The sequence below is a fragment of the Prunus persica genome, chromosome G8, assembly GCF_000346465.2.
Source record: "Prunus persica cultivar Lovell chromosome G8, Prunus_persica_NCBIv2, whole genome shotgun sequence".
In the NCBI taxonomy this organism is placed as follows: domain Eukaryota; kingdom Viridiplantae; phylum Streptophyta; class Magnoliopsida; order Rosales; family Rosaceae; genus Prunus; species Prunus persica.
In genome coordinates this window covers 9,590,689-9,614,059 of record NC_034016.1, presented here as the reverse complement: position 1 = coordinate 9,614,059, position 23,371 = coordinate 9,590,689, and the positions used below count along the sequence as shown (strand labels likewise).

Here is a 23,371-nt window from a genome sequence, read left to right as displayed (position 1 = left end):
TTTAAAAAGGTCCCTGGGCTAGAGCCACTCTAGCCCATATGCTAGTTCCGCCCCTGGATGCACGCCTTGGCTTTATACAACTATGTTGTTATCTTGCAAGAAACAATTCATAAAACCAAGCTTTGCATCTACTTTTGTTAGTATTGTTTCTATGATTGGCATTTCCTAGAAACCAATTAGACTAAGTATAAATGGTAAATTAGTTGTGATGGTGGCTGTCAAAATTCTAAGATATGATCTAAAGGCTCATATGTCAACCGACGATCACTAAGGTAAATTCTTTATTCAATCATGCATTCTGATTGTGGTATTTCAAGCATTATTTCAAACTCACAATCTGATTAACATTATGATTAAGAAGACTTTTTATTTTAAGAAAGAATAATTTATTTTATAAATTGCTTTCCAGTTTTGAACATTAAAAGTCTTCTTTGATTGGAAATCAATTAGTATGATTTTAGAAAATTAATATGTTGATTATGAACTAATTGATCTTATTTCCAGTTTTGAAAACCATTATAAAAAGTAAGGCTTGGTTTAATTTGTATTACAACTTTCAACGATGAGAGTATTTCTTGAGTTTTCATATACACAAAAGAAAGTTGTTGTGCTTTGTTGTTCATAAGGATAAATCATCAAGAGTAAGATTATCTTGGTGATTTGTCATTGCATTCATTTACATTCATTTGCATAAGTTACAAGGTTCTCATACCTCCGGTGAGCTTAGATCGATCACGTCAAGAATCGGATTCAACATAAGGAGAGAAGGAGAAATCCCGCGAGAAGTTGAGTTACGAAGAAGTTGGTACGTTGTCTAGAGTGTCTAGGACAAGTTTGTATACTTCTTGTAATCATCGTTCAATAGTGGATTTATCTTGAACTATCAGGTCCTGTGAATTTTCTCCAGAGGTAGGGTTTTACCACGTAAAATACTTTTTGTGTTTTTCTCTTGTTTTACGTTCTAAATTGATGTATCAATCCCCTTGGCGTGTTTTATTTGTATTATCATGATACTCTTAACTGCTCAAAACACAGACTTTACGCTTTTGGTATTTTAAGACATCCTATAGGTATTTTCAATTGGCATCAGAACAAGTTACTGAACATTCTTAGCTCGATCCGACATACCTTAGGATGGAGTGTGTCACAGGCTCAGTTTTGCATCCACCATATTTTGATGGGAACAACTGTGGTGCTTGGAAAGCTAAAATGAAGTCTTTCTTATGGTCTCTAGATGAACGTATCTGGAATATTGTGGTTCATGGATTTTCTGAACCCACAAAAACAATTGGAAAAGTCTAGGAGAAGGCTTGTTCGTGTTGTAGGCAGATCTTGAAGGCCAAGAAGCTCGAGACATCTTCAATCAAGAAAAGTGAGAAATGTTTGAAGGCAAGCCAGGACTTCAAAAAGGAGGAAACTTTAGTTGATTGTCAGTGATTCTGAATTTGTATTTGTAATTAGTTCAATATAAGTTATGAGATGTCAATTGCTGCATATGAAATGTGGTTGACCAAATTTTTGCTTCCACTTGAGGTAGAAGATGAGATTTCAGTTTACTGTTTCAACGACTACTTATTTTTTTTACATCATTTGATCAACAAGGAAGAACTATACATGTGATTTCTGAGAATAGGTCTGATAAGATACTACAGCCATTTTCTCTATGCTAACGCCACAATTGCAAATGTTGGCAATAGCTCACGTGTATTTCCTTCCATATGTCAAAAAAGGTCCACAGTGGTTCTCATAAGTTCTCATCTGTGTTGAAAAGAACTCAAAATTAAGATCTGAGGCACAAAATGAAGGGATTTACTTGAAATCATTATAGTATAGATCTAAGCCAAACACATGTATATCTGTATTAATTTAATGTTTGGAGTTGCAAGAAGGACTTACAAGCATCTTGATGCAGTCCCCAATCATTAACTAGAGGCTGCGCCCCGCAGGCCTAACCTTACTTCTTAGCTCTTCTCATATCCAAACAGAAGCTCCCCTATTTTATTTATGATGTAGTCCATATGCTTTCCTATAAACAATTTTATCAAGCAGCAGCTTTTGAGCTTCCAGTTTCTCACGAGAGCCAATAGGGGCTCTGTGGAAGTGAATAATAAAAAGATATGGTTTATAAAATATTAGGAACACATTTTTAACTTTTAAATTTTCTCTTGCCAAATTGTCAATTATATATATGCAAATTTAAAAAACATACAAGTTCAGAGCTCAGACAAAATTAAGAGCAGAAACCTTGTGCAGATAATGAATGAGGTATGTGTCGTATTAGCTTACAATTCTTGAGGTTGATCAGGAGAGGTATCTTTGACAGAAGTATAGCTACCATTTGCTGGGTCTGAACCCATGTACGACTCCATATTGCATAACATGAGATTTATTTGTTTTTCACACCTAAAATTTTGTCAACGTGATCTTATTCTAGCTTTTGAGATTGTAGTGCACATACACTTCATGCATGTGAAATACATATCTTAGAATTTGATTTGTTATAATCAAAGTTTCATCATCTTACCTTTTCATTTTGCTTCTCTAAAGTTTCATTATGCAAATCTTGTGCATGCGTTGCTGCTCTCAATGTGAAAATATACCAAAAGTCACATAAACAACAAAGTACTAAGTATGATCTTTAGAGTTAAAATATGCTAGAAATAACTTCAATTGGTACGGGCTTTGGAAATAGGGGAGTTGAAGTAAGACATGCCTTCAAATCTTGAAAAGCTGCTTCGTACTCTTCATCTCACTTGTCTCTTTATCTTTTCTTTAAGGCTTTAAAGAATGACATGCACTTGTCTATAGATCTTGAAAGAAATCGGTTGAGAGCGGTTGTTCTGCCCGTTAGTCTTTGTATTTTTGTCGTTGTGGCAGGTAGTTTCATATTGAGGATGGCCTTGATTTTATTGGGGTGAGCCTCGATGCCTCTTTGGGTGACTAGTATCCCAAAAATCGACCAAATGAGACTCCAAATGTGCATTTGCTCAAATTCAACTTCATGCAGTTTTGTCAGAGCAGGCTGAAGGCTTCGACAATATAATGACACGTTTTTTAAAAAAAATTAATTAATTTTAGATGTTATATAAATCATCAATATTTTGGTCATTTAGTTCAGCCCAATGTTTTATCTTATATGTAAGTTGAGATACAACAGTTTTTTTCTCAAAAATCATGCACCCAAATATTTCATTCTTCGTCTTGTCTTCTTCATTCTCTCTTATTTTGTTTCTTTCAAAAAAATATCTTCAGCCTTGTAAGCACTCTAGGGTGCTTATTAGTGAAGGCTATATAAGCTGGTGGTGGTGGGAGCAAGATTTAAGGAGGAGGTGTAAGGGCTAGGTTAGAGGTGGAGAGTCTATATGAGGAGGTGGCTATTGGGGATGAACTTAGATTGCTCTGTAAGCAATCTATATGGCTGACTAATCCCAGCTAGTGTGCTGAGAAATCCCAACTATAAAGAGGATGGAAGATCTATTAATAGGTTTTAATCATGACTTTTCCACCTATAAATAGTTAAAGTTAGAGAGTGATTTGTCATATGAGTTTTTAGCTCACATTACTAGGAGTGGGCACAGTCCGGTTCTCACCTCAAACTGAAACCGGCATTATTTAATTGGTTCGGTTTTAGTGAATTTTGTTTTTAAAACCGGTCCATCTGGTTCTCACCAGTTTCGGTCCGATTTTGAATTGGATTATTAATATTATTAATTTTTAAAAAAAAATTTAATACCAATTCCAACAAAAATTTTATTTTTTGGGCTTGAAAATTTTATTTTTCGATTATGTGCCGGTTCGTTGACTTTTTTAGTCAACCAATTTTATTTTATTTTTCATTCGGTCTAGTTTAATGTTCTGATTTTCCGCTCCCGATGCCCACCCCTACACTTTACTAGTAGAACGTTCATAGAGGAAGAATTTTGAAAGAAAAAAAGATGGAAGTTTTGAGCTTTGGAAAAGGAAAGCATAAGGGTAAGAGTTTTTATAGTTTTGGGTGTCTTTAGTAAATTCTTTGGTTTTCAATTTGAAGTTCAATGCTTTGTATCATGTTTTGATCAGAAATTGTAACTTTCCCTTATTATTTTTGTGTTTCAATGATTCTATTTGAACCTATATTTCCAAAGAAAATAATAAGAATTTCAGAATAATGCATATTTCATATTTTTTGAACCTCTCTTTTGACTTAATTTTCTTTCATTACAAAGTTTCTTTTGGAAAACGAATTGGGTAACTTTGAAGAAAATTTCATAAGCTTGAAATCAAGTATTTATACGAAAATTTTCATTGAGATTTGATGTGTTAAAGTTATGTATGAACTTGGGCTGTTAAAACAAAGTGGCTTTTTATTTTTTTATTTTTTTGGTAATGGGACGGGTGAGGGAACTCGTTCCCAATGCATGCATGGATGAAGATGTTGACGTGAGTCTCCTAATCAATCAAAGAGATTTATTTTCTTGATTAATTAAGGGATTTACTTTCCTATTTTTATATAGTTGGTAAATCATTGTATAATTATGAGATACTTTCCTAATTCTTTACTGTATCTAATTCCTTGTAAAGCACCCTGTAAACTCTTATATAAATCTCCTTATGGAGAAGAATAAAGTTAACCTAAAACATTCAAACCATATTCATATTTTAGAATGGAATCAAAGCAATCGATCCTAGGTTGTCTATAAACCCTTATCTCAAATTTCTCATATTCAAATCCAAAACCCTAAATTAAATTCCTCATAATTTTCCCTAGATCCAAATCCCTCAAATCTAAAGTCCTCAAATGCTCTTATCTAAATTCCTAAATACATACCCTCAAATCTTATACACATACCTCTTAAATCCAATTCCTACATCAAACTCATACATCAAATTCCTCACCTTCTCATATCACATCTTCCTTCAGCTGCGATGTCAGGAACCCCTACGATTCTCCATCTTATTGCAGACTCACAGAAGCATGCGATCAATCCTGCTAACCTGGCTACCTGAACTCCTGCTTCTATCACCACCACCAAAGGTTCTAATTTTCATACGTCCTCCAACAACTCGTCATGAATTATCGACTTGGGCGCTACGGATCACATGACATTTGATCCTGGCCAACTTATTAATCGCAAATCATCCACTCAGTCTGTGGTGTCTAATACTAATGGTACCCCCTCCCCTGTGGTTAGGGAGGTCTCTTTATCTCTTTATCTCTCTCTACTTCCCTACATCTGGATTCTGTATTACTTGTTCTACCTTTGGACCATAACTTGTTATCTGTTGCATAACTTACTACTACTTTGGGGTGTACTATAATATTTTGGCCGAATCATTGTGTTTTTCAAGACATCCTCACAGGAACAACAATTGGTTGTGTTACTCGACGTTGCAAACTCTATTACTTGGACTGGGTACCGGATAGTGAGGTCAAGGGTGGTCAAGCTTTCACAACCAGTGGAACTCGTCCTGAGGAGGAGAAAGACAAAATTTGGTTATGGCATAAACGTCTTGGGCATGCCTCGTTCGGTTATCTTAAGAAGTTGTTTCCATCATTATTTTCCAGTTTTGATGTTTCAAGCTTCCAGTGTGATACGTGAATTGGCTAAGAGCCATCTTGTCCCGTTCCCATTAAGTTCAAATCAAAGTTTGGTTCCGTTTTCTCTTGTTCATTCTGATGCTTAGGGACCTGCTAAAATTGCCACTCCGGCAGGGACGCGATGGTTTGTTAGGTTTATAGATGATTGCACACACATGACTTGAGTTTCCCTTCTCAAAACAAAAAGGGAAGTCAGTTCAAGGTTTCAACAGTTTTATCAAATGGTGGAGACTCAGTTTCATGCTAGAATTCAGGTTCTTCGTTCTGACAATGATGGAGCATTTCTCAACTATGATCTTAACCAGTTCTTACAAGATCATGGCATCATACATCAAAGCTCATGCCTTTACATTTCCTAACAGAATGGGGTGGCAGAAAGAAAGAACATACACTTATTGGAAGTCGTTCGTGCCTCTCTCTTTGGTGTCAATATGCCACGACCATTTTGGGGCCAAGCCGTCGTCTCTGCAGCATACCTTATCAATCAGATTCCCTTTAGTATCCTAAATTTTCAAACACCACTTCAAACACTTCACCACCATATCCAAACACCTCTTACCCCAAACCTGGAACCCCGGATTTTTAGTTGTGTTGTATTTGTCTACTTACATGATCACCAACGAACCAAATTGGATCCCCGAGCCGAAAAGTGTGTTTTCATTGGCTATGCACCTCATCAAAAAGGATACCAGTGTTATCATCCTTCAAGTCAGAAAGTTTATACTTCTATGTATGTTGTGTTCCGGGAGAACGACATATATTTTTTAGCTGCACAGGAGGAGCATTGCGACACCAACACTTCTCAAATTTTTTATTTTTTCCCTCCATAATCGTCCCAGCCTGAAAGCGACCGGTCGCCAATGACTTTGCCTGAAAACGACCGGTCGCAGCCTAATAACGACAGGTCGCTTAAGACTCTGCCAGAAAACGACCGGTCACAGCTTGGAAGCGACCGGTCTCTACCCGAAAACTAGCCTCAGCCTGATCTGTCGTCTCCTTGTTGTCCAACTCAGGAGGAGAAAACTGATGAGATTTTGCACAATCCAGATACTTCTTCAACTCCAATCACCTGTTGAGGATGTCATTCAGGTAACATCTTGTCCTGAAACTAATAACATTGATGAAATATCCCATCATAATTTGATTTCAAAAGGCATAGGGCCTGCTTATTAGATTCTAAAACGGAAGAACCGTGGCAAACCTCCAGTACATTGAGAAGTAGATCTTAATGCCAAAGGAAAATATCCCATCAACAATTATGTATCCATCAACAGATTATCAGAGTCACGGGTACACTTTGTGAAACAGTTAGCCGACATACTAGTTCCTAACAGTATAACTGAAGCACTGGAAGACCCAAAATGGAAAGAAGCCATGAACGAAGAAATGCGAGCTCTCCAGAAGAATGGCATATGGGAACTCGTGCCATTACCTCATGGGAAGAAGACAGTGGGATGCAGGTGGATTTATACTATGAAACTCAAAGCATATGGATCAATTGAAAGATATAAATCTAGATTGGTGGCGAAGGGGTACACACCAAAGATATGGGATAGACTACCAAGAGACCTTTGTCCCAGTAGCCAAGATTAAAACTATCAGAGTCCTTCTGTCTCTAGCAGCAAATCTCGATTGGCCATTACATCAGTTTGATGTAAAAAATGCATTCTTACATGGAGACTTGGAAGAAGAAGTATATATGGACTTACCACCAGGATGTAACTTAGCTCGTGACAAGAAAAGTCAAGTTTGCAAACTCAGAAAGTCATTATATGGGTTAAAGCAATCCCCAGGGCATGGTTTGGCAGATTCAATAAATCCATAAAGAATTTTGGATATATACAGAGTAATGCAGATCACATTTTATTCTTGAAGCGTGATGGAAAAAGACTTACTGCATTGAATGTTTATGTAGATGACATAGTCGTAACTGGAAATGAAATAGGAGAGCAACTGAAACTGTAGAAGTATTTGTCTCATGAATTTGATATGAAGGATTTAGGTGATCTGAAGTACTTTCTAGGAATTGAAGTAGCCAGGTCCACAACTGGTATATTTCTGTCTCAAAGGAAGTATGTATTAGATCTGCTCACTGAAACAGGAATACTTATATGCAAACCTGCTGATACACCCACTGAGATGAATCATAAGTTATGTGAAGGCATAGATCAAGAACCAACCAATAAGGAACAGTACCAACGCCTTGTTGGAAGGTTGATATATTTAGCCTACACAAGACCAAATATTGCATATGCTGTGAGTATGGTTAGTCAGTTTATGCATTCACCCAATGTGTCCCATAGGAATGCAATTGATCGGATCTTAAGATACTTAAAGTCAGCACCTGGGAAAGGATTAATGTTCTTAAAAAAAAGAGATCTCGAAGTTGTTGGATATACAGATGTTGATTGGATTGGCTCCATTACTGATAGACATTATACTTCAAGTTACTTTACCTTCGTAGGAAGTAATCTAGTCACTTGGCAGAGTAAAAAATAAAATGTGGTTTCTTGGTCTAGTGCAGAAGCAGAGTATCGAGGAATGACTCATGGAGTTTGTGAACTACTATGGATCATAAGACTATTGACAGAATTGGGTTTCAAGCCAGGAAAGCCAATAGAGTTATATTGTGATAACAAATCAGCCATTAACATTGCCCATAATCCAGTTCTACATGATCAAACCAAACATGTTGAAGTGGATAGACATTTTATCAAAGAGAAGATTGAGAAGAAGATCATCCGCCTACCATTCGTAAAATCAGAAGATCAACTGGGAGATATATTAACAAAAGCTGTTTGTGGCAGAGTATTTCATGACTCGCTTATCAAGTTGGGCATTGGTGACACATATGCACCAACTTGAGGAGGAGTGTTGACGTAAGTCTCCTAATTAATCAAGGAGATTTATTTCCTTGATTAATTAATGGATTTACTTTCCTATTTTTATATAGTTGGTAAATCATTGTATAATTAAGAGATACTTTCATAATTCTTTACTGTATCTAATTCCTTGTAAAGCACCCTGTAAACTCTTATATATACCTCCTTATAAAGAAGAATAAAGTTAACTTAATACATTCAAACAATATTCATATTTTTGCAGAAGAATCTTGATTTGAAGATTGCGGGTATGAACGTAGGGATGGGAAAAAAAGGCCTAACGGGGATGAGGATGGGAATGGCATACCCACCCATGATTCGAGCCATTGTCATCCCTATCCCCACTTCCAGCGATATCTACGGTGGTCATGGGTGGGGATGGTTCATATCGCTGCTACTCTCTCCTCCCAGTCCCACCCCAGCCTGATTGCCTGTTTCCACACCCCCACCATAATCAAAGGTTTCTTGCGGAACTCTTAATCAAGAATAATAAGGAACACAATGACTATGGAGAATGGAATAGAATCGAATGAAAACTGATTGATTAATTCATTCTAACAGTCAATTTATATACAAAATGAGTTTTCTAAAAATGAAAAACTAAAAATAACAATTGATTTTAAACCTTACGTCCTGTATGGTTTAAAAAGTTTAATTAATATAAACCTTTAAGTTTGAGCGGTTTCAAATCCATTAGGTTTGAACCGCAAACTTTTAATGGGTTTATAATAATTAAACAAAATGATAATTAAGTAACATAATATGATATGGATTTAATTTCATATTGTATTACATACAGAAGATCCACCTGGATCATGGCTCTCCATTTTAGGGAAGTTGAAGCTCCTGCAAAGCTAAAACTGCAAATTAGGGAACTCTTGAATTCCTTTTTCCTTGCGAAACCATTTTGACTTGCTTGGCAACTGCCCCTTTCTTCCAATGTGATACGATTCTATCTGACCACGCCAAGTCGTAATGACCTTCTTCTCAAGAATGCAGTTTGCTGTCAATGGGTCTTCCCTCTCAAACCATAGATCGTCTAGCGGGGGAAGTCGAGAATCCTTAACGTCTTCATCATCATCCAATAATGATGGCTCAAAGGGTTTTAAATACTCGGCATTTATTACTGAATACATCTGCATGTAAGGTGGCAGCTCAAGTCGAAATGCATTCTCTTCAATCTTTTCCAAGATCTTGAATGGCCCATATCGAATTGGCTTTAATTTCCTTCCTACACCATGTAATCTTTTCTTGCTGAGTTTTAACCAAACCAGATCACCTACTTTGAAGTCATGTTGGAGCCTATGTCTGTCATGTCGCGCTTTGTATCGCTGTTTTGACTTTTGTAATTGCTCCTCAACTTCTTTATGGATCTTCGAAATGCGCTCCAAGAGTCGCTGTGCTTTTAGCCTATCATCATTTTCTTCTCTTTTTCGCTTGTCTGCAACTGAGAAGGCCATATCAAATGGACTCGAATGTAGGTAGCCCAAACAAACTTTGACAGGTGACTTCAAAGTAGAACTATGAATTGCCCTATTAAAGGCAAATTGTAGATAAGGTGAACTCGCATCCCAAGTACGAGGATGCTTAGAGTTATATCCTCTCAATAGATGTACCATGGTCCGATTTACCACTTCTATTTGTCCATCTGTTTGAGGATGAAAAGCAGTACTATGTTTCAGCTTTGTGTCCATCAATCCCCATAAAGACTTCCAAAAGTGACCAAGAAATCTGCTATCTCGATCCGAAATGATAGAAGTAGGTAACCCGAAATGTTTCCAAACATGGTGGAAAAACAACTTTGCGACACCTTCTTCTGAAATTCTCTTCTTACAAGGAATTAGGATCACCATTTTGTTGAATTGGTCCACCACAACAAACAAGTAATCAAACCCAGTGGTAGTTGTAGGCAAACCACCCAAGAAATCCATTAAGATACTTTCCCAAGGCCTATTTGGTACCGGAAGTGGTGTATACAACCCCAACTACCTTGATGGTTTTGAGGTGTTGCATAACACGCATCCTCGAATAAAATGAGAAACATCCACATGCATCCGAGGCCAATAAACATAACGTTGTAGATTGAGGAGGGTTTTGTCAACTCCGAAGTGACCTGCACATCTAGAAGTATGAGCCTCCCTGATCCATTGCAATCGGTCTCCATTGTTGGGGATGCATAGTTGTTTTCCCTTGAACATTAAGCCATCATTCATCTCAAATTGGCATGGCTTCCCACGTTGTAGCTTATCGAAGAACATTTTGAATTTTGGATCACCATCATAACTTGTTACGTACTCAGGTTGGAGTTGCATAGCCACCAATAAAGCGGAATGTCCTGGAGGTCTAGACAACATATCAGCCAACTTGTTTGTAACCCCTTTCTTGTACTTGATAATGATGTTGAATTGTTGCAAGTAGGACATCCACTTCATGTGTCAAGCTTGTTGCAACTTAGACTGTGTCTGTAAGTACTGCAAAGGCTTGTGGTCTGAGTGCACTATCACTTCCTTACCTAATAAGTAGCACCTCCAATGTTTCACACACTAGTGTAAGGCAAACAACTCCTTATCGTAGGTAGGATAATTTTGCACTGCAGCATTAAACATCTCAAAATAATAATCAACTGGGTTCCCATCTTGCTTCAAAATGCCACCCAAGGCGTAATTACTAGCATTCGTTTCTACCTAAAATGATCTTTGCAAATTGGGCAAAGCTAAAACTGGAGCATCTGAAATCTTCTTTTTAAGCAATCTGAAGGTATCTTCATGTTTATCTAACCATTCAAACTTTCTTCCTACCTTAGTCAATTCAAATAATGGCCCAGAAATTTGAGAAAAATGGCGGATAAACTTACGTAGATACTGACATGCTCCCATAAAGCTGCGTACTTCAGTTACTGTACAAGGTCTAGGCCAATCTGTAATAGCCTGTACCTTGGACGGATCAACTTTCAATTCTCCGTCACCAATTATAAAACCAAGATACACTAGAGAATTCTTCCCAAACTCACGTTTCTTTAGATTTAGTCGTAACTGATATTGCCTCAATGTCCCTAACACTTTCTCAACATGAATAAAATGTTCTTCCCAAGTAGGACTAAACACCAAGATATCATCCAAGTAAACAATGACAAAATCATCAATGTATGAATGAAGTACCTCATTCATGAGACGCATAAATGTTGCCGGAGCATTGCATAAACCAAACGGCATCACTAGCCACTCAAAGAGGACCTGTTTGGTTTTGAATGCTTTTTCCATGATCTTCTTCTTTGATTCTGACTTGATGATAACCATACTTTAAATCTAGTTTGGTGAACCATCGAGCTGACTGTAGTTGATCCATTAAATCATCTATCCTTAGCAATGGATACCGGTTTTTAATAGTGATTTTGTTGAGCGCCCGAAAATCAATACACATACGCCAATTGCCATCTTTCTTTGGGACCAACAATACTGGGGATCCAGAAGGTGAGCAGCTTGGCTTCAATACTCCTTGCTTTAGGAGCTCTTTGACTTGTCTCTTGATTTCTTCGCTCTCCTACACTGAATGACGATACATACCCAAATTAGGCAATGGAGATTCTCCAACGAGTTCTATCTCATGCTCTACTGGGCGCTGCGGTGGTAAGCCTTCAACATTCTCAAACAAGTCTGAGAATTGCAATTGTAACTCCTCCATATCAAGTTTCTGTCTAGGAGTAAGCATCATAGTAGATAACACATATGTAGATGAGGTGTTTTCTCGTGGTAGAACCACCAATAAGATGAACTTCCCACAAGCATTCACCATCCTTTTAGCTTGATTAGCACTAATCAAACTAATACTTAAGGAAACTTTGCTGGCATGAATGAAGTACTCTACTCCATCCTTCAGAAATATATACTTTTGATGTCGTCGATAAAACACTGCACCACGATCCCACAAGTATGGACTACCAAAAATTACTTGGCATACATCCAATGGTACTACCTCACAAGTTACTTCGTCAATGTATTCTCTAGTAATTGCAAACTTGAAAGTACATTGTCGAGTAATTTGTGACTCAACATCTTTCTGTATCCATCCCAACAGGTATGGGTTAGGATGAGGAGTGGTTGTTAACCGCAACTTCCGGACTAATGCCTCTGCAATGAGATTCTTTTGGCTTCCTGAATCAATTATAGTGTCTATCAAATCGTGTTTTACCTGTATACAAACATTAAACAAGCCTTCATGACCTTCTGGATGAACAAGCTGCTGGGTCATGAGAGTCAACTTCATGTCGGGTTGCACCGTTTTTGGAATTTCCACAGTCTTGTTAGCATTCAATGCTCTTTTAAGATCTTTTCGGTTACTTCTTTTCTCTTTTTCTTTCTCCCTAAGCTCGGGATGAAGAATGTAACATGTTTCTTTACTATGACCTGGCTTGTTGCAATGCTCACAGTTTGTATGCTTCTTTCCAGAACTTTGCTCCCTATTTTTACTATTGCTACTCCCAACTTCAAATTTCCTTGAATCCTTCTTGTCCTCCTTTTTGTCCACTTTCTTGTTCTTTGATTCGATGACAGTTGCCATTACTATTGCCTCTTCAAAGTCTTCAACCTTGAACAATCGCAACTCTTTGCGACTATACAATGATAGGCCCCCAATAAACTTCATAAGGAGTTCATGGTCTTCCAAGTCTAGGTCCAACGCCATAGTCTGATTTTTTGAAACTCGGCTCCATAATCTTGTACTGATTGTCCAAAACTCTGCCTCAAATGCTGCCACTTGAACCATCTATCCTCTTCGAAGCCAACAGAGTAAAACTGCTTTCTTATGGCTAGCTTAAACTTTTTCCACGTCATAGTCGTTATACTATAACGTTTGTTATAAGCCTTCCACCATGTCAAAGCATGATTGGTCAACTTTAACATTGCAAAGTTGATCCTCTGACGATTATTATACTCATAAATAGTATAATATGTTTCTAATTGGTCAATCCAATTATCCAACTTCTCGGTATTGATCTCACCATCATACACCGGACTATCAATCTTAACATCAATTTCAAGACTATTCATAGAAGTTTTGGACTTACCAACTTTATCAGCATCTAATTCCTTCTCTTGGCTTTGACCTGCACCAAACTCCTCTGCAGACTCTTTTTCCTCCTGGAATCTCATCTTGCGGTTTGCGTGCAAGATCCTCCACCAACTTTGCCATCATCAGCGTCATTTTCTCCATTTGTTGCTCCAACGACGCAATCTTAGCATCAGTTCTTTCTCCTTCTGCCATTGTTTTCTTCTTCTTTTGTCGAAGAGCTTTTTCTGAAATTAATGGTCCAACAAAATCTTCACCCGAAACCTCGATTTGTTTGCGAGTTGAGACCATAAACCACAGGCTACAGCAAAATCTGTTCACTCTTATACCACTTGATCAAAGGTTTCTTGCGGAACTCTTAATCAAGAATAATACGGAACACAATGACTATGGAGAATGGAATAGAATCGAATGAAAACTGATTGATTAATTCATTCTAACAGTCAATTTATATACAAAATGAGTTTTCTAAAAATGGAAAACTAAAAATAACAATTGATTTTAAACCTTACGTCATGTATGGTTTAAAAAGTTTAATTAATATAAACCTTTAAGTTTGAGCGGTTTTAAATCCATTAGGTTTGAACCGCAAACTTTTAATGGGTTTATAATAATTAAACAAAATGATAATTAAGTAACATAATATGATATGGATTTAATATCATATTGTATTACGTACGGAAGATCCACCTAGATCACACCAACCCAGCAGCCTCACTCCAAACCCCAAACCCTTCAGACCCCAACAAACCAGCTCTCTCTCTCTCTCTCTCTCATCTCATCACGAAAGTCCCAAATTTCTTTGATTCGTTATATTTTCCCATATCATATTTCACCTTTGATTCAAGAATCTTGCTAAATTTCTTTGATTCATTATATTTCCTCATATCATATTTCGCCTTTGATTCAAGAATCTTTGATGGTGTTACTCACAAGTGGAGAAAGTGGGGTTAAGTTTAATGTATTTTTTATAATATGGGTTTGATTTTTGATATCTAGGTTTGATTTTTTATGTCTAGGTTTTATTGATTTTTCATTTTTGTGTTTCTTCTACACTTATTTATTTCAATGGTATGGGTTGGGTTGAGAAAAGGGATGGTTGTTGTGTGGTCTGAGTGAATTGGGTGTTACAGTCACGACAAAAGGAGGTGGGAGATGGGGGAGGTGGTGGATCTGGTTAGGTGTTGGTGGTCCAGTTGTGGATATGGCTGGCTGGGGCTGGCTTGGGTGGTTATGGTGGCAGCTGGGTTAAGGGACGGCAAGGGGTAAGTGCTGGAGTGGAGAATAGGACGAGGGGTGAGTCATTATTGTGTTCAGTGGAGAAGGATAGGGCTGAGATGAGGTTGGGGATCGATGATTGATTGGTTAGAATTTTTACTTATTAGATCTTGTTTTACTTTTTAAATTTATTTTAAAAGATAAATAATTTTTTATTTATTAATATTTTATTAAACATCAACAAAAAAAATTGGAGCTCATGTTTGCCACATCATCATTTCACAGATCTATTAACGGTCTAACTAACAGAGTGACTAATTTGTATGTTTTATGTAAGGTTGGGTATCTACATGCAAAATTTTAAAGCTTGAGTACTAATTTGAAATGACCCCCAAAATTTTGATACTTCTATGCTGTGCACCCATTTTGTTTATTATAATTGGGATAATGATTAAAAATACAAAATGAAAGAAAATTGGGTTTAGGCCCAAACCGATCTAATCACACCGTCTTAAATTGGTTTGATTTGATTTATTATGTGATGTTCGGCCACAGTTTTGAAGTGAAACTGAAGAATCTAAAATATCGGTAGTCAAAAAACACAGAAATTTCGATGGAAATATCAGGATATTATCGATATCGATAAAAATTGAATAAAAACCAAATTGTAAGAAAAACTTAGAAATTTTTATTGAAACTATGAAGGATGTTTATTTAATCAATTATTTATTAGTTTATCACAAAAAATTGGAAGGAAATGCATTGCATGATGGGATTAACTGATTTAAGTTGATTATATAGTGAGCTAACAAACACTAAGTGTAGAAAATATGTAGTAATTAATCAAAAAAAATTAAACACACCATAATGATTTACTACAATATTTTACACTTTATACATTGTATAGTAAGATACATGAGTGACTTAGTACCACACGGAGTTCTTATGAGGTTCAAATTTTTCACGATTTTCATCATCTCTATGTGTAGAGTAAGTGTATTGTTGAAAAGTAGTCATAAAATGATAAATCCCCAAAATAGTTTTGCATGTAATTGTTCAAAACAAAACAATATAAATATACATATTTTAGCATATTATCATAAAAACATAAGCAACATGATGGTTACGGCGTTGGAGGAGTGAAATGGCAAGGATTTGAATCCCCTTTGTGTGTGTGATTTGTGTTTTTTTTTTTCCATTACATCGATATTTTCAATATTATAGCGATATTTTGACAAAATATTGCTGAAGTATACACAAAATTATCGACATCGATATTTTTCGATATTATCGATATTTATACGATATATGTATAGATACGTTCCAAAATATCCGTAACCCGAAAAAACGATAATATCATCAATATTATTAATATTTTAGACTATGTCCTTTGAAAAAAAAAAAAAAAAAAAAAAAAGAAAAAAGAAAAAAGGAACTAATCCGGAACATGCCCCCCACCTCTCGGGCCAACCGACTTCATAAGCATATTGGGAAGGGGTTAATCTATATCCAAGCCCATCGCATTGGCATATACTATACCCCAAAACCAGGGTACGCTCCATAAGCCCTAATTTATCTGATCCGATCTACCTTCTAGATAGCGATTCGGTGGGTGTGCTCAAGAAAACCCCAATTTCTGAATTGAAGCTCAATCTCCACTCAAACCCTTAATTCTATCTCTCAGTCTCTTGGGTTTTTTTCGAGACAAAACCCTAACAATGGCGCGTATCGATGACGATAAATCGGACATAGAGAAGACACAGGAAGAGAGGAAGAGGATGGAGAAGCAATTGGCCGCACTTACCTCCGTCACCTTCGATACAGACCTCTACGGCGGCACTGACAAGAATTCCTACGTCTCCTCCATCCCTGTCAATGAAGATGAAGAGAACATGGAGGCCATGGGCAATGAGGCGGCTCGGATGCCGTCGTACACGGCCCCCAAGTCCATCACGAAGGAGATGCCGAGAGGCGGCGACGAAGAGGAGGATTTAGGGTTTAAGAAGACACAGAGGATTTACGATCGTGAGGATGAGTATAGACGGCGGAGGCTTAATCAGGTCCTCTCGCCCGACCGCCACGATGCGTTTGCGGCTGGTGAGAAGACTCCTGACCCGTCGGTGAGGACTTATAGCGATATCATGAGAGAGGAGGCGTTGAAGAGGGAGAAGGAGGACACTTTGAGGCTTATTGCCAAGAAGAAGAAGGAGGAAGAGGAGGCGGCCAAGGCGGCGCCTGAGAAAGGGGACAAGGCGGCTGCGGCGGTGCCTCAGAAGAGGAGGAACAGGTGGGACCAGTCTCAGGATGAAGGTGGGGCCAAGAAGGCCAAAACTTCGGATTGGGACTTACCGGATAGCGCTCCAGGAAAGTGGGATGCGACCCCGACTCCAGGAAGGGTTGCAGATTCGACTCCGTCCTTGGGGAGGAGGAACCGGTGGGACGAGACACCAACGCCGGGGCGGTTGGTGGATTCGGATGCCACTCCGTCTGGTGGCGCTACTCCCGGTGCCACCCCTGCTGGGATGGCTTGGGATGCTACTCCGAAGCTTCCAGGGATGGCCACGCCCACTCCGAAACGGCAGAGGTCAAGGTGGGATGAGACCCCTGCCACAATGGGCAGTGCAACCCCAATGGCTGGGGCAACCCCCGCTGCGGCCTATACACCTGGTGTGACTCCTGTTGGTGGAGTTGAGCTGGCTACTCCCACGCCCGGGGCTATTAATCTGCGTGGTGCAATTACGCCGGAACAGTATAATCTGTTGAGGTGGGAGAAGGATATTGAGGACAGGAATAGGCCATTGACTGATGAAGAGCTGGATGCTATGTTTCCTCAAGAGGGGTATAAGGTTTTGGACCCACCAGCTTCTTATGTGCCGATTAGGACTCCGGCGAGAAAGCTGCTGGCGACCCCAACTCCGATGGGGACTCCCGGGTATTCTATTCCAGAAGAGAATCGCGGGCAGCAGTTTGATGTGCCCAAGGAGTTGCCTGGTGGGTTGCCATTTATGAAGCCTGAGGATTACCAGTACTTTGGGGCGTTGTTGAATGAAGATGAGGAGGAGGAGTTGTCCCCTGATGAGCAGAAAGAGCGGAAGATTATGAAGCTTTTGCTTAAGGTTAAGAATGGTACGCCGCAGCAGAGGAAGACAGCGTTGAGGCAGCTTACTGATAAGGCTCGGGAGTTTGGTGCTGGCCCCTTGTTTAACCGTATCCTACCTTTGCTTATGCAACCCACGTTGGAAGACCAAGAGAGGCATCTTTTGGTGAAGGTAATTGATCGAGTGCTTTATAAATTGGATGAACTGGTACGTCCTTATGTGCATAAGATTCTTGTTGTGATTGAGCCTTTATTGATTGATGAAGACTATTATGCGCGTGTTGAAGGGAGAGAAATTATTTCTAATCTTAGTAAAGCAGCTGGTTTGGCTACTATGATTGCTGCTATGCGTCCGGATATTGATAACATTGATGAGTATGTTAGGAACACTACTGCGAGAGCTTTCAGTGTTGTTGCTTCTGCGCTTGGTATTCCTGCACTGTTGCCATTTTTGAAAGCTGTGTGTCAGAGCAAGAAATCATGGCAAGCACGGCACACTGGAATCAAGATTGTTCAGCAGATTGCCATTTTGATAGGGTGTGCTGTTCTTCCTCACTTGAGGTCCCTTGTGGAAATTATAGAGAATGGTCTAAGTGATGAAAATCAGAAGGTTCGGACAATTACTGCGCTATCACTTGCTGCTCTTGCTGAGGCTTCTGCCCCATATGGTATTGAAAGCTTTGACTCTGTCTTGAAGCCATTGTGGAAGGGTATTAGGTCTCACCGTGGTAAGGTTTTGGCTGCCTTCTTGAAGGCAATTGGTTTTATCATTCCTCTTATGGATGCAATGTATGCTAGTTACTATACCAAGGAAGTGATGGTTATTTTGATTAGAGAATTCCAGTCTCCTGATGAAGAAATGAAAAAAATTGTGCTCAAAGTGGTGAAACAGTGTGTGAGTACCGAAGGTGTAGAGCCTGAGTATATAAGAAGTGATATTCTTCCTGAGTTCTTCAGGAACTTCTGGGTTAGAAGGATGGCTTTGGATAGGAGGAACTACAGGCAACTGGTGGAAACAACTGTGGAGATAGCAAACAAAGTGGGTGTTGCTGATATAGTGGGGAGAATTGTTGAGGATCTCAAAGATGAGAGTGAACCATATAGGCGAATGGTTATGGAGACAATTGAGAAGGTGGTGGTGAATTTGGGTGCCTCAGATATTGATGCTCGGTTGGAGGAGCTTCTCATTGATGGTATCCTTTATGCTTTCCAAGAGCAGACCAGTGATGATGCAAATGTGATGCTTAATGGGTTTGGTGCAGTTGTGAACTCTCTGGGGCAGAGGGTGAAACCTTACCTTCCCCAGATTTGTGGTACCATTAAGTGGCGCTTGAATAACAAGAGTGCAAAGGTCAGGCAGCAAGCTGCAGATCTTATTTCGAGGATTGCTGTTGTCATGAAGCAGTGCCAAGAGGAACAACTGATGGGTCATCTTGGTGTTGTCTTGTATGAATATTTGGGAGAAGAATACCCAGAAGTTCTGGGATCAATTCTGGGAGCACTAAAGGCAATTGTGAATGTTATTGGTATGACAAAGATGACGCCTCCTATAAAGGATTTGCTTCCCAGGTTGACTCCAATTTTGAAGAATAGGCACGAAAAAGTCCAGGAGAACTGTATTGACCTTGTTGGTCGTATTGCTGATCGCGGTGCTGAGTTTGTTCCAGCGAGGGAATGGATGAGGATCTGTTTTGAGCTTCTTGAGATGCTGAAGGCTCATAAGAAGGGTATCCGGCGTGCTACTGTGAACACTTTTGGGTACATTGCTAAGGCCATTGGTCCACAAGATGTCCTGGCAACTCTACTGAACAATCTCAAAGTGCAGGAACGTCAGAACCGTGTTTGCACCACCGTGGCAATTGCAATAGTAGCCGAAACCTGTTCTCCTTTTACAGTTTTGCCAGCACTGATGAATGAGTATCGTGTTCCAGAACTTAATGTGCAGAATGGTGTTTTGAAATCCCTCTCTTTCCTGTTTGAGTACATTGGTGAAATGGGGAAAGACTATATCTATGCAGTGACCCCGTTGCTCGAGGATGCCCTCATGGACAGAGATCTGGTTCACAGGCAAACTGCAGCATCTGCTGTCAAGCACATGGCTTTGGGAGTAGCTGGATTGGGCTGCGAAGATGCGTTAGTCCACTTGTTGAACTATGTCTGGCCAAACATATTTGAGACATCCCCTCACGTTATAAATGCTGTCATGGAAGCTATTGAAGGGATGAGAGTGGCTTTGGGTGCTGCTGTTGTGCTCAACTACTGTCTGCAGGGGCTGTTCCATCCTGCTAGGAAGGTTAGGGAGGTGTACTGGAAGATTTACAACTCGCTGTATATTGGAGCTCAAGATGCCCTTGTAGCATCCTACCCTTTGCTGGAGGATGAGGATCATAACGTATATACCCGGCCTGAGCTAATGATGTTTGTATGAAGCTGCCGCAGCAGCTCTCCTATTTAGACAAGGAGCATAAATCGGTAATAGACAGTTTTTAAAGAACAATGTTTAGGTATTATGTGATATGGTTTCTGTAGTTTTTTATGTGATATGGTTTCTGTAGTTTTTCTAAATCAGTATTGTAACCCAAATTATTTGTACTTCACTATGCTTACTTTATTCCATGAGCTCCATTGCATGATCCTCATAGCTTGCTTTCTTCCTCCTTTCCTGAGACATCACTTGGACCCAAATTAGTGATCCATTGGGGAAGCATAATGTTGTTTCATTTTTCTTTTTCTCTTTTGGTCAATTGGGAAAGTGATTGTTAGTGTTGCAATATTTGCCTCTTATTATGCGCTGAATTTGGACCCGTAGTTCATTGGTCTCCTCTTTCGATTTTGCTTTTTCTTTTTTCAACTGAAAATGTTGCTTAATAGAGTGGACTTAGAGTATTCACAATGGGCTCCTTAAATCACTTCTTTAGACAAATTTTAGGGAGGGATCGTAAAAATGTAACTCCAACCACGCTCCCTATCCACTTTCTAAAATAGGGATTCTTTAGGAGCTCTTAAATTTGAGGAGAGAGAGTGGCTCCCTATAATTTAATGCTGCTTTATTTAATGAGTATTTCAAACCTTTATTTAATGCTAACTATTTTTTTTTTTTTTTTAATAGAGATGGACCAATCAAAAAAGAGTTATGGCATTTATGACTCTCCAAATTAAGGAGTATGGTTGGAGTTGAAATTTTTTGGAGAGCTTCTAAAATAGCTTTCTTATATTCTTAGCCAAATTTTAGCTAAGAAATAGAAAGCATCATTGTGGATGCTCCTAACAACTAAGATCATTGTCAGTGTTCTTTTGTGTCTAACTATGTGGACAGAGTTTCAAAATCGCTATACTTAATGAATATTTATGTAAATTCCATTTCCAATACTTAATGAAAATCCCCTCTCCCAATCGGTTGTAGTAAAAAAAAAAGAGTACTGCTATTTTCACACACCTATTCTATTTTCCTACCCACTTTATATTTCCACCCATAACATAAATTTTAAAAAATACAATCTTACTTTTCCACCCCCCATTATTCCTAAAATACCCTACCCTATTTTAGTGTTTTCTGAATACACGGAATGCATCCCAGCTACGCCAACTCGCTCTCTTGACAACAGAGAAAACCACCATGAACAACACCCATCTCCTCCGACTCAGAAAAAATTAGGACCCACTCCGATCAAAACCAACACGAACTCTTTTCACTTTCTCTTTCCACATCATCACAATTCTTTGGTGGAATAGCAGATTTGACATGCAGATTGAGAACTTTTTATCCCTCTATTTCATTGCTTTGTTTTTGCCTCTCTGAAATTTCTGTCTTCAACCTTCATAGAGACCACAACCCTTGCCATAAAAGACCAGAAAATTTATTAGAGAATTGAGAAGCACTATAGATCTAGAGATTGCGACCAACAAAACTCACTGCCAAATTAGGCGGTGCAAGTTGGATATCATTGTGCAGCTTTGATAATGATAAAAATAAAATAAATAAAAAAAAAGAAGAAAAGTGAAGAGAGAGAAGATGAGACTTTCTTAATTTGTTTGGTTCAATTTTCTTTTAGTGTTATTAATTATTGAAACGCGAAAATTTTTTGTTGGCCGATTTTGCAGAGGAGAAAAAAATGTACGCTTTCTTCTTTAATTTTTTCTTCTTCTTTTTGTCAAACCAAAAGATGGGGTATGTTAGTTGGGTTTTTTGTCCTGAAGTCCTTAGACGTTATTTTACAAATGGGTAAATTGTCTTTAAAATTTTGAAGATAAGGTAGGTAGAAAAATAGGGCAACATTCAAAAAAAATTAAATAAGATTAATTTAGACGTTAGATTTAAATTGGACGTGGTCTTTCAGACCTTTCAGAATTCCAATTCATCCCGAGTGATCTTCGTACTCTCAAACAAATGGTTTGTAGCAGCTCAATATCGCAGAGTGTAGCTGTTCACATAATTTCTATTGTGAAAAGTTTTTTTTGGTTTAAAGAAGTTTAAGGGTAAGAACTAAAAATTAATAAATTAAGATAGTAAACTGAATTGGATATAATGGGATTTAATATAAATATATGGCATTACATGAATTAACCAAATTAGAGTAGTTTATTTGTATAAAAAAAAAAAATTAGAGTAGTTTATGTTAGAAATAAATGTAGATTTGTGTAAATATAAAACGGATTAAATATGTCCAATTAAAACAATCACAATTAACAATAGGTAGATTAAAGGAGAAAGAAAGTCTAGCCTGTGAACCCAAGAGAGGCACGATAAACGTTGTCCTAAAGCCATAGACGCCTTCCTACGTGCAGGTTATGGATGTGTCTACAACTCCCAAGATACAACCCAAAAGACTCACAGGATGTCTGGTCCGTTATGCACGCCAACGGCAGACAGGTATGCCAAGTGTTGATCGATTGTCCAAGAAATAGATAAAGAGAATTGTAGGAGATGGAGAATGATGAGTGTGATTCAGATATGGAGTATGAGAGTAACAGAGAATTGTTCGTACTCTTCTATGAATGAGGAGTTCTTTATTTATAAGACTCCAGACACCCTTTTATAAAGTCATGTCTATTGGGTCAACAAATATGACTCTTAAAATAAAGAGAAATTCGCATAAATACCACATGAACTTTTAGGCATGTGCGTCATTATCACCTGAACTTTTAATTTTTATTTTTACCCACCTAAACTTTATAAAAATGTTGTAATCCACCACCTACGTATAACTCCATTAAAATTTCCGGTAAGTTTAGGGTATTTTCATTAATTAACAACAACTAAAAATAATTATTAAAAAACAAATTTAAAAAAAAATAAAAGAAGCGTTCAACAATGATGGAGGTCATAATCTTATGGTGATGGCAGAAATTGAGGCCTTCCTAAACTCCTAGGGCTCGTTTGGTACACAGGACTGTCTTGGCATGGACTATGCTTAGGGACTAGCTTGGCTTGGCTTGGCTTGGTCTAAGTTGGATAACACTTATCCTGCGTTTGGTGTATGCTTGGACTAGGACTATAATTTTTTTATTTTTTTAAAAATATCTATATATATG

At 38.3% G+C, this 23,371-nt stretch overlaps 1 protein-coding gene across 1 annotated transcript; it reads left to right on the top strand.

Annotated features, from left to right (window-relative positions):
• LOC18767238 (splicing factor 3B subunit 1) lies at window positions 16,196-20,478 on the top strand. The gene has a single exon (XM_007201704.2). It carries the CDS (start codon window positions 16,461-16,463, stop codon window positions 20,265-20,267), a length of 3,807 nt encoding a protein of 1,268 aa, XP_007201766.1. The 5' UTR covers window positions 16,196-16,460; the 3' UTR covers window positions 20,268-20,478.